At 36.2% G+C, this 12,709-nt stretch overlaps 1 protein-coding gene across 1 annotated transcript in view; it reads right to left on the minus strand.

Moving 5' to 3' along the window:
* The window catches only part of cacna1c (calcium channel, voltage-dependent, L type, alpha 1C subunit), a 1,063,887-nt gene that overhangs the window by 699,941 nt on the left and 351,237 nt on the right, over window positions 1-12,709 (minus strand). Inside the window, exon 3 of the mRNA XM_051921415.1 lies at window positions 1,747-1,852. Coding sequence (XP_051777375.1) covers window positions 1,747-1,852 — 106 coding nt within the window. The remainder of the gene's footprint in view (window positions 1-1,746; window positions 1,853-12,709) is intronic.

Here is a 12,709-nt window from a genome sequence, read left to right on the forward strand (position 1 = left end):
TTTGCAAAGATTTGTTTTTGGTAGTTGAAAACACCATTTTAGTGAGACAGACGGCCAAAATGCATAAAAGATGCGTTTACATTTATACTGTATCTGTGTCAAGTCAAATCTATCTAAATTAAGCCTAAAAAGATCTCTGTACTTTATACACATGAAAATACTACTACTTACCATTACTATAAGCTGAAATGTTTTTCAGGGAGCATCAGGAAAAGTACAAGCACAACTATTATTTGACACAATAAAAATTAGGATTTGTCAATCCTGCTTTCACATGACACAAGGTAGACCAAGAGATGTCTCTGTAAAATTCTGAACAATTTCTACTGCCGTGAGACAATCATCACAACATGAAGAAACCTGTGTAACACGTTCTTGTCATGGAGCGTTGTTATTTTACCTGATTAATTCTGCATGAATTCTGTTTTGGAACCCTGGATTTCATAGAATCTACTGGTGACCTCCTGAGACATTTGGAATGCTAGAAGCTATGAAGAAACAATGTAACATTCAAGTTTCCATATACCTTTTTCATTTCTTTGTTTCTCTGTAATGCATGTTGATATGTCACAAATTTGTGTTTTCAAGAAAAGGACAAACTGGTCTGGGATTACATTGGCTAAATTAATCAAAGGTCTTTAACTGGGAAGTGGCAAGGTAGGATCATCTGAACAGAAGGGGAGTTAAGCAAAATCCCAGAGGTGACTGAAGAAGAAAATGCAACAGCATACAATTTGTGTTTGTTTAGTTTCAATAATTTTTAATAATGGCTCTTTTTTTAAAAAAAAAAAAACAAAAAAAACCAAGAAAGGCTAATTGTACAGACCGAATTCATCCCCATGCAAATATTTCTGCTTTCCTATTTTTGTAAACACATATTACCTTTCCTCACAATTTTATAGGAAACATACTGTTAGCAGCAATCAATTTAAAATTAAGTGAAACATGCTTCATGGTTTTCATCTTTGGGGGTATGCTTTACACACACTGCATATATTAATTTAACAAGTTTACACAATAAAAAAGCAGCAAAAATTTGTGACTTTGACAATCTTTTTTTTCCTCATCTGCAAGATTCCCACAACATCTGGATATCTGAGACAGCTTATGCTACATCAGAAACTCCTGTGAACCATTTACTATTTACTGCAGACATTTCAATTTTTATCCAGATTCTTTTTAAACTAAGCCTGACACATAATATCAGAGTACATTAAAATGTGATGAATTTTGCAACAATAATCTTGCAGAATAATAGTAATTATGATACAAAATACAATCATATATTTTGTATAAAAGTCAAGTCATTAAAAGCTGGGAAAAAGACACATCAGGGCAATTAATACAAACTATTAAATTTATGAGTTGTATTAATTTATTAACATTTCCTTTCATAAGTACTATTTCCTGGTCCATGTGCATAATGAAAAACCATGTAAATTCTACATCAATCTCTTAAGTGCTATAACATGGCAAAATCCTTTAAATCATTTTGAAAGAATCAGAACAACCCATCTATGCGGCCATCAATTGCTGCCTCTAATTGTTCATTCCGCCCCCACATTCTCTAGATTAGAAAATGTTATGAAGGACTCTTTGAGGGAAAATATGTCTACAGTAAAAAAAAAAAAAAGCCAGAGCTAATCTGTTAAAGGCAAACATTACTCATTATTATTTAAAAACTTTTTATTGTTCATCGTCTTTTAAGTTCATTCCCGTCTCCCATATAAGTAGGTGTTCACTTACCAGATTGGAGTTTGTAGCATTGGAGTCATCTTCGGGAAATGGGATGTAGATGGCTAAGGCCACACAATTTGCAAAAATAGTCAGCAAAATGATTATTTCAAAAGGTCTGAGAACAGGAAGTTAAGGAAGTAACTGAGTAAATCAAATTGCCTTTATAAGACATACCATCTGTTGTTCACACTCTATTATTCCATTGAATGCATTTGTTCATTTCATGAAGAGAAGCATATGATAGTTAAATGGCAGCAACAAAATACCTTGCACTTACTTTCTTGCCAAAAATGCAACAGTGTTTTGATGTAATAGTCATTTACAGTTTGACAAATAACCATTTGGATTTTTCATCAATGTTTATCTGCAATCCAGAAAAATAACACACACACACACAGGCCCTCATTATATTTGTTATTCAAATACCTTTTCAAAGATCTGGTCAGCACCTGACCTCATCTAAAATAAGGTGCACTTGTGACTGGATTACGCATTACTTATTAGGAGATGGTCAGAAACAGTGTTCACATTTAAGACAACTATAGTGTATATATATTATTTGCTACAAACAACCATTTAACTTTAAGAATTACATTAGATCTCTATCGAAATACAATGAGGAAACAAGTGTAAATTTAACCTGGCTAAATTATATCCAGATACAAAATGCCAGATGTAGACAAAGCCACAATAGTGACATACAGTATACACCAAGGTCAATAAAACCTCAGTAGGAAAACCCTGGGCTTGTCAGAAGAATGTAGAATAGTGGGTGATTTACTGCCTAGGCATATTTCAAGTGGAGGCAAATTTAAGTCAGTCTGGACAAGGTAAACACCATATCCCTAGACTGAAAGATTTCATAATAACACTGTCATTTTGCTCATGTTCACTCTATCCACAAAAATGGCTAAACCTGACAAACTGTAATAGCAGGATACAGGAGTTTGGTCATTTACCCAACAGACGCATACAATGAAAGTCACAATGCAATTTAAAAAACAGAACTTTCAAATATAACCAATTTGAATCACCATCTTAATATGTAAGTTTACTCTCTGATGAAAGGGCTTATTATAACACTCTTACAAGTCTTTCTCAAAAAATGAAAGTCATTTTTATATCTTTGACTCTACAAAAAGATATGCTGCTATAGGCATAATCTGCCTTTTTTCATTTCAAAAGCTCAATTTGGAACCCTTGTAAGCAAATCTTGATCCTTCATGTTGATATTGTGGTAAATTTAATGTAATGTATTTGTTTAAGTTCTGGTATTTCCTCCCCCCTAAATTCTTCAATCGCTTAAAACTAAGAAAAAGTTTCTGCCGTCTACATTTTAAAATGTTACAAGATGTTTGACTTTCCAGGTTGCTGGCATTATTTACAAATGATACTAAAATTGGATGTTATGATACTAAAATTAGAAGAATAGCAGACCTGAGAAGGCAGCAAAAACAATTCCAAAACACATGGACAAGTTTCAGAAGTAGAAAAACAACTTGGAAAATGCAGTTTAATGTTAAAAAGTGCAAAGTGCTCAAGAAACATCAATTAAAAATATAAGGAGGAGGACGCTGTCCTACATGACACAATATCTGAAAAGGATTTAGAGGTTTACCATGATACAACATTTCCTTTATCTAAGCAACGTAAAGATGCTATAAGAAAGGCAATAAGAAGTTAGGTTTTATACTAGTCCTGCGGTGGGTTGGCACCCTGCCCGGGATTGGTTCCTGCCTTGTGCCCTGTGTTGGCTGGGATTGGCTCCAGCAGACCCCCGTGTGTTCGCATTCAGCGGGTTGGATAATGGATGGATGGAAGGTTTTATACTAAAGACTATTGACTATAAACCAAGGTATCTTAGGCTTAGACTGCATAATGCACTAGTAAGACCACTTCTGCAGTATTGTTTGCTGCTTTGTTCACCTGCATACAATCACAGGACTTAGACATGTCGCACTCTGACACACTCAGAGAATTAAGCATGTTTGGTCTTGAGCAGACAACTGCATGGGTATATAATCTAGGTCTTCAATATCCTCAAAAGCATTGATAAAGTAGATCCAACTTAGTAGATTCTTTCAACATAACAGTGAATCACATAGAGAAGGACGCCAGTGGAAATTAAGGGGAACTGCATTTAGCACTGAAGCTAGGATGCACTTCTTTACACAAAATATGGGAGTCTGAAACAAAGTAGTGAAAGAAGTAATGTTGACAATCTTCAAGAATTACGTAGATGAGATATTGGAAGGGGTCCTCACTGCGTGGAATTTGCATGTTCTACCCGTGTCTGTGTAGGTTTCCTCCGGGTGTTCCGGGTCCCTCCCACAGTCCAAAGATATGCAGGTTAGGTGTATTGGCGATCCTAAATTGTCCCTAGTGTGCACGTGTGCCCTGCGGTGGGCTGGCGTCCTGCCCAGGGATTTGTTCCTGCCTTGTGCTGGCTCCAGCAGACCCACCCCCCCCCCATCCAAGCCCCCCCGCCCAAGACCCTGTGTTAGGATATAGCGGGTTGGGTAATGACTTACTAACTGACACATATTGGAAGGTCTTTGCTATTAGCTAAATAAATAAGCCTCACTGGACTGAATGGTCTTCTCTTTTTTCACAAAGTTCTGATAATCTAATGAAAATGTCATATCCGCTGAATTACACTTTCACAATCTTGTATATAAAGCGGTATGGTTTGGTAAGTCCCATAACCAGAGATAATGAGACTAATAAAACAAGACAATAATAATAACGAGCTGGTGCTCGCTTTCCAGATTAAACAGCTTTGTTGTGCTGTTAGTGAATATGAAATATATGATAAAGGAAGTAATAATGACACATGCTGGCAACTTTCTTAACTGTCCTGTTAACATGACTATAAATCAATTAAATTTCTACCATACTTTAGGTCACATTTCACAAAGAAAACACAGATCATTAAAAATTCAATTAATAGATATAAAAAAATATTTGGAGAAACAGCATAAGTCTTGATAACTGTTATAAGTGAATCATGCGTGAATCATGTGTATTCCCCTTTAATCTTAAAAGGCTTAATCTACCAAATAAAGCTAAATATTTTCATACTATATATTTTATTCAACCTTATAGCTGGACCAGATACTACAGTAACTGGGGATTCTAGTCTGGAAATTAATATGACTGGTGCTGCATACTGAACTCATAGTTCTATCCAAGCATTCATTCATTTAAGCAAACACCAGTAGTGTTGCATTAATTTATCTTCAGTAATTTCAGTATCGAGAAATGTCATCTTTGTGGGAATATCTGCTTCCATGCTGTAAAAATATGAAAAAATATTAGGTACTAGCATGTTTTAAATGACAAAAAAGAACAATGAAACTTCAAAAACAAATTTCATAGCATACTCATCACAATAGTGAAAAGATAACGTAGAAGATTATTTAATACAACTCCTAAAAATTTATTTTTCTTCGAGTTTTTCATTTTTAGTTTATCATTGGAAGGCTTTGTATTTTCTAAACCTCAGGTCACATTACCTCTCTGCCTTTGGGCTTCTGCTGCAATTCCTCAGTAATCAGTAGACACAATGAGTACTGATTCATTGTTGGGGGAAGACACAAAGTAGAGTTCATTTCTAAGAATGTTCCTGTGTTAAAATTTGGGGACAAAGAATTCCTTATGATATCCAGGGACCACTTCCATTAAGTCTCCATAGACACTCCCTACATTAACTGCATCCTAATTTGAGGTTTCTGCCTTTTTAAGTTCATGCGCCCATACCAGGTTCCTGGCTGCACTTCCCATGCCATAAGCAGGAGACTCTAAACAGTCACTAGTATCTTCATGCTTTGAAACATTACTATCTGAAGGGCTAAGGAAACCTGTTGTGAGCCCTCCTTTTTATCAAGTCACTTCTGTAGTGTAGCTAAGGGGGCTATTGCCTCTTAACGTCCACTTTATACTTCTTTCGTTTGTTTTTCATTTAACTTTCACCGTCTTATTTTTAAAGCATGTCTGCTGATTCCTCTTCTTTCAACTGCTACTTTATTTTAGCTAATATACATACTAGTTATGCACGTAAATTAAAATATAGTATGAAGGTGACACTGTACTAGTTAGCACTGCTGCGTCACATGGTCACACTTCACAGATGATGTGCTTTTACTTCAGGTACTTCTTTTTCCTCCTATGTTCCAATTATATTGCTATGAAACTTGTTTAATTTTGTTCTATTCCATAAATTTTGTTCGACATCAAATTATTTTTTCACACTTTTTCTATCAATACTTTTGTTTGAACCTAGTTAATTCTTCATGAGGTCGCTGTAAAGTGGTGTGTGGTGCTCCTGATATCTATGCAAAAAGACGAAGGTCCAAGTCTTTCTAGAGGCCTGGTGATTCCCGTCTTGCTACATGGTTGCGAGACATGGACTCTATCCAGTGACCTGAGACAAAGACTGGATTCCTTTGGTACTGTGTCTCTTCGGAGAATCCTTGGGTACTGCTGGTTTGACTTTGTGTTGAATGAGCTGTTGCTCATGGAGTCCCAAATGAGGCACATTACCTGCATTGTGAGGGAGTGTCAGTTACGGCACTACGGCCATGTGGCACAATTCCCAGAAGGTGATCCGGCTTGCAGGATCCTCATTGTTGAGGACCTGAGCGGCTGGACCAGGCCAAGGAGATGCCCATGCAACACCTAGCTGCAGCAGATAGAGGGTAATTTCCGGAGGGTGGGACTGGACAATGTGTCTGCATAGGGAGGTTGCCAACAAGGATCCAGAGCTGTTTTGTTGTGTGGTGGGTGAGGCAACACGTGTACCAGTGAATGTTCCCCAACCTGACCTGACCTTTTATTTGTGTCACGTTTTGAAAAAAACTGAAATGGTATTTTACTTTTAAGTAAATCATTCTTTTAAGAGGAAATCTTTTTTTTTTATCATTTCTATGACTGGTTAATCTGTTGCTAAGGACAGTGATATTGGAAGTTGCACATGATGATGACTGAGGATACAACTCTGTAAACCACTAACATTCTATTTTTGTTAACTTTGACTTATATTTATATAGATATAGATTTAAGTCAAAATTCTCTCATATATATATATATATATATATATATATATATATATTCACGGCATTCGAAGTCTGTGTCACAATCTGATTGAATGGGTGGTTACCTACCAGGTAACGCTTGTGGTTGGCCAGCAATCTGCTAACATCCGCCACGGTGCCCTCCACACGCCGTGGCGCAACGTTAGGGGTGTTAGCGCCAGAGGCGATTCCCGAGAGGGAGTGCAGTGGAGTGTGTACGCCTGATGAGCCCAGAATGAGGGCGAAACACGTGTCGCGTACTCTTTGCATTTATTTTTGACAGTAAACTATTTCAACCATTCTATGATCTGCTCCTCACAAACTGAGGGCACCGTGGCGGATGTTAGCAGATTGCTGGCCAACCACAAGCGTTACCTGGTAGGTAACCACCCATACAATCAGATTGTGACACAGACTATGAATGCCGTGAATATATATATATATATATATATATATATATATATATATATATATATATATATATATATATATATATATATATATATATAAATGTGTGATTCAAAGCTGAGTAACTAACTGAAGTTTAGTTAAAAGCTGAAATTTGGCAAGACGGTTACATCTAGAGCAGTAGGTATCCATTTTGACATACATCAATATTTAGGTATTTAGAGGTAAATAAAATCCCTCACCTCCCCAAAATAGAAAAATAAAATACTCAAAATCTCAAAAATACCTTGACATATTTGATTGAAATGTGGTTGTAGGAAAAACAAAAATCAGCTGATAAGTGTTTTTTTTTTAATTGATATTTGTCATTAATAATACCTTAGCAAGTGGGACACTCCAATGCGCTGCATCTCCAATTTCCCCACCACATCGAAAGGAATCTCACATAGAAATCAGGCATGCTGGTTTGTGTAAATGTCTGGTGAAGCTCAAATAAAAGACATGTTTAGCGAGTGCTTGCAATGAGCTGTGGCTGTGAGTGTAGTCAATTTCATATAACTGATCTAGTAAGAAAGGTATAATATATATACCCTCCACCTCCCTTCATTTTATCTTGTGCAAATACCCAAATTGGGACTACAATTCTTATCAGCCAGAACACTGCTCTATATGATTTTATCAGTGCTCACAAACTTTAAAATAAGTGCACAGACAAACACATCATGTGATATATCAAAAGTAGACATTTTTATTTTCTCAACCACTGTGGGAAAATAATTTCATTGTCTTGCTGGATTAAAGCATTTATCTTACAGGAGTATTTATTTAACATGGCTTTCTCATAGCTTCATCTTAGTTTAATCCTGATACTCTGTATATTCAATTAATTATCATTATTATTCATGGTATTCATATTCAAAATCCGTACTAACCCCTACTTTCTCTTCTGTTCTTTTTCTGGTTTTCTGTGGTGGCAACCTGCGCAACCACCACCTGATCAAAGCACCATGATGTCCTTACATTGAAGGCCACAAGTCCACATGACCATCATCATCACATTCTTCCATAAGAACCCTGAATACAATGAGGACTGATCATTTATGTTAAGTAGAATGCCTAGAGGGGGCTGGGTAGTCTCGTGGCCTGGAACCCCTGCAGATTTTATTTTTTTGCAGTTTTTTTGTTTTTTCTGTCCTCCCTGGCCATCGGACGTTACTTTTATTCTATGTTCATTAGTGTTCCCTTATTTTAATTCTGATTTATTTTGACTATTTTCTCTTTCTTCATCATGTAAAGCACTTCGAGCTGCATTATTTGTATGAAAATGTGCTATATAAATAAATGTTCTTGTTGTTGTTTGTTAGTCTTTGTGGTCTTGCGACACAGTTTTACCTTTTTATGTTCCTTGATGACCCACAGACAGCATTTGAAGGGGTGAGTTTCCCCCCTCATGAATCAAGCAATTTCGAAGGCTAGGGAGAAGGGGTTCCCCTTGGAGAAATGAGTGCAGTTAGAAACTATAAAAAAAAATATTGCACAGTGTTGTCAATCTCACAGAAGGCCTGGAGTGTGTCACATGCGACAAATCTGAGATGAACTGACTGCACAACATTTTTTTACTCAGTGCAAAGCCTTGCATTTTTGAAAGATCCAACACTGCTGTACACCTGCATTTCATTATTAACTTTGCAATACCAATCAATGATCATTATTAAGTGCTTTTTGATGTTAAAAAACAAAGAAGAAATAAATAAATAAAAACACACACCACAAATTAACTGATGGAGCCAAGTCACAATTGAACATAATGAAGTGCAATTTTTTCTATAGCTGGTAGAAAGGATGTTTTTTAGAACGTGATAATAACGGGATAGCATTTTAGAGTAAATAAAAATAATTAGCAACTTCATTTTCTTTGTTGGTAGACCTTTATTTAAATCTACCATATATTGAGGGAGTACTAATTTTAGGTTTTGATTCTAATGGAGAATCAAGTTTATTAGCAATTTTCAGCTTTGAATAAATCAGTTTTATATCTCCTTTGTAACATTACCAAATACCACTTTAACATGGAATTCTGCTGTAATCTCCTTCACAACAACATCACCAAGGACTGTATGTAGCATGTTTAACAGTAAGCAACTCAAGTGAACTAATATTTGCCCCTGGTTAAATATATATATATATATATTGCATACAAAAAAATACTTTGTTCCATAGCACTTCTGATACATCCATTTGACCAATGGCAATGTAACTGAAGCCCAGGGAGATTGAAAATTTCCAGAGTGAAGCCAAGTTACACCGCAAGTGCTTTGCATTTATTATCAACCCAGCAAGTACTGGTGATGGACCTCAGAAGCACCAGAACACCAGCTACAGTCAGACCACATTGGTCCAAACATTGATTACTATTGCATTTCATTTAGTTTATAGTCATCAGTAAACAGGGCCAAGCTTTAGACCCCAAAACGTCGTGCTGTTTTGCTGTCCTTCCATTCACAACATACACTTCTTGGGCTTTTGGATACAACTAAGAGAACAGACTCAACATACAAATAAATTAAAAAGAAAATTGCAAAAAGAAATGCAAGTATATAAGGTTATTTAAAAGAATACAAATATTTATCAGTTTCTTACAAATATGTGTAGGTCGGAGATCAACTGATTGTGAAATTGGTTGAAGAAATAAGGCAATAATAGGGTTCCTGGGAATGAATTTGAAATAAAACACTCAATTATACCTCATTTACATACATAAACATACTAATTGGGTTAAACACACCATGAAACAGAACAATTTCAGCTTGATTAACATAAGAATTATAACTGAGATATGGCCAGATGACATACTGAATATTTAAATATGAAAAAATAACCATAAAATCTGTTAATAAAGGTACATCTTTCTAAAAACTACTGAAAGGCCTGCATTGTGAAAATTATGTTTGTTTCCAATGCCAGAGGACATTAGTTAACTTAACCTTTATATTTTAAAGGTCCCATTGATACTAAAGTGTAAACTTATGATCGGGCGCCATCAAGTTTATCATGGAGGAAATACTACAGCTAAGCTCTTTTCTCTTTTTTTTGTGCAATTTGGTCACAATAATTCTAGTATTAAATGATATTCCCAAGTCACGTGACAACTACCTTATAGAAAAGTGCTCTCATTTTTTTAAACTTGTAAGCATTTTTTTTCTAAAAACAACCCATTTGTTTTTAACTTAACTAATGTTGGCCCCTAATTATTGAGTTTGCATATCTGTATACAGTAATTGTGCACCATGATGGGGTACTAATGGATGGATGGACAAGATCTTACACAAGGTTTAAAAAGTCTGATGTGTTTGTCTTGATCTTAGCCATTAAATCTTCAAAAACAAATACAACTAAGCTGTACAGACTTTTGATTTGCAGTACAACAGAAGTACTTATTTTATTTATTTTTTAAGGAGAAACATATCACTTTTTTACTTTTTTCCACTTCAAAAAGGCACTCGACTCAATCAAGTGTGATGTTATGTTTGCAATTTTATGCCATTATGGAATTGCACAGAAACTAGTTCAAGCAATAAAAGCCCTCTATGAAAACTCAAAAAGTAATGTTCTAATAGATGGGTAATTATCAAATGAGTTTAGTACTAGAACAGGAGTCCTCCAAGGAGACATACCGGCACCAATTTGACCATGTTACACACCCTAGACAAATGATATGAATGCCTGGGCAATGACTCAAAGACTATGCCGACGACATAGCACTTGAGCTCTGAGTGAACAAATCAAGAGAACCTCAGAAAGTTACGCAACAAACTGCTACAGAATCATGCTGAAAATAAAGCATACTGACCACATCTTAAACATCAGAAATCATCATCAAAAGGCAGCTTATATGGATAGGACACATGCTCCGCTGAATTCCTGAAGAACCCATAAGTAAGTATGCCCTATGTGAACCATCTGAGAGGTTCAGAATGCCTAAAGTGAATCACCCAGTAACATATGCGGCGGCACATTGCCAATATCATCAATCATGATATTAAACGTTCACCAGCCAAAACGAACAAGAAGCACAAGATAAAGAGTCATAGAGGAACCTTGGTCTCGCCTGCATAAACTCTATTTAATGACAGCAGCAATGAGCAGCCGGCCAATAATGATGATGATTCAGTGTAAAGTTTGGTGGCCACATAAGCTGTATGTGTACATTTTCTTACAGGAGGCAACTGCTGATGCTCTTGAATTGAACATGTGGGTGATAATTCAAACATCAGTCTCCAGGATGCAGAGTCAAAAGTTATTTTATGAAACTGCATTGCTTCACCTATATATTGGCAGTATACAAGTAAGCACATTACTGCAATATATAACAAAATACAACATTCTCAAACGCCCTATATACAATTCAAGATAGCAGAGGGCAGAAACTTCTACTATACAACTCTAAATCAATTTATCATAAGACAAAGCTCAACAGTGATATTAGCTGTATACAGCAGATTCATAAAGTGTTTTCACCCCTTCAATTTTTTCCACGTTTTGGTATGTTGCAGCCTTGTGTTAATATCATATAAATTTAGTTTTTCACTTAATACACTAAAATGAGAAAGCAAAAGCAGGATTTTACAAATTTTTGCAAATTTATCAAAAATAAAAATTGAAATATCACATTGACACAAGTATTCAGACCCTTTACTATGACACTTGAAATCTGGCTTAGGTGTATCCCATTCCATTGCTCATCATTGAGATGTTTCTACAACTTGATGAGGAAGGCACATTCTTGTCTTTAGAAGGTCTTACACTTAACATGGTATATGACAGCAAAAACCAAGCTTTGAGGTTAAAGGAGTTACCTGTAGAGATTTAGAGATAGAATTGTGTCAAGGCACATATCTTGGGGAAAAAATAATTTCTACAGAAATTTAGGTTCCCAAGAGCACTGTGGATAACTATGACAACTTCTGGAGCTGGCCACACGGCCAAACTGAGTAGTCATGGGAGGAGGACAACAATAAGAGAAGTGACTAAGAGCCCACTGGTTACTCTGGCTAAGCTCCCAAGAACCTGAGTGGAGACAGGAAAAACTTCCAGAAGGATAACCACCACAGCAACACTTCACACATCTGGGGATTATGACAGAACCTCTTATCAGTAACAGACACATGGAAGCCTACTTGGTAGTTTGCAAAAAGGCACCTAAAGGACTCTCAGTCTGTGAGAAAATAAAATTTTCTGCTCTGATGAAACCAAGGCTAGTACCATGACTGGAGGAAACCAGGAACTGCTCATCATCTGTGCAATACTATTCCAGTGGCAAAGCATGTGGTGGCAGTTTCACATGCTGTGGGGCTGTTTTTCAGTGAAATAACCGGAAGACTAGATAGGGTTGAGAGAAAGCTAAAAAGAGCAAAGTAGAGAGTTATTCTTAATCAAAACCTGCTCCATTGCGCTTCAGCCCTCAGACTTGGGCAAAGCTTCACCATCCAACA

Source organism: Erpetoichthys calabaricus, chromosome 18 (assembly GCF_900747795.2).
Source record: "Erpetoichthys calabaricus chromosome 18, fErpCal1.3, whole genome shotgun sequence".
In the NCBI taxonomy this organism is placed as follows: domain Eukaryota; kingdom Metazoa; phylum Chordata; class Cladistia; order Polypteriformes; family Polypteridae; genus Erpetoichthys; species Erpetoichthys calabaricus.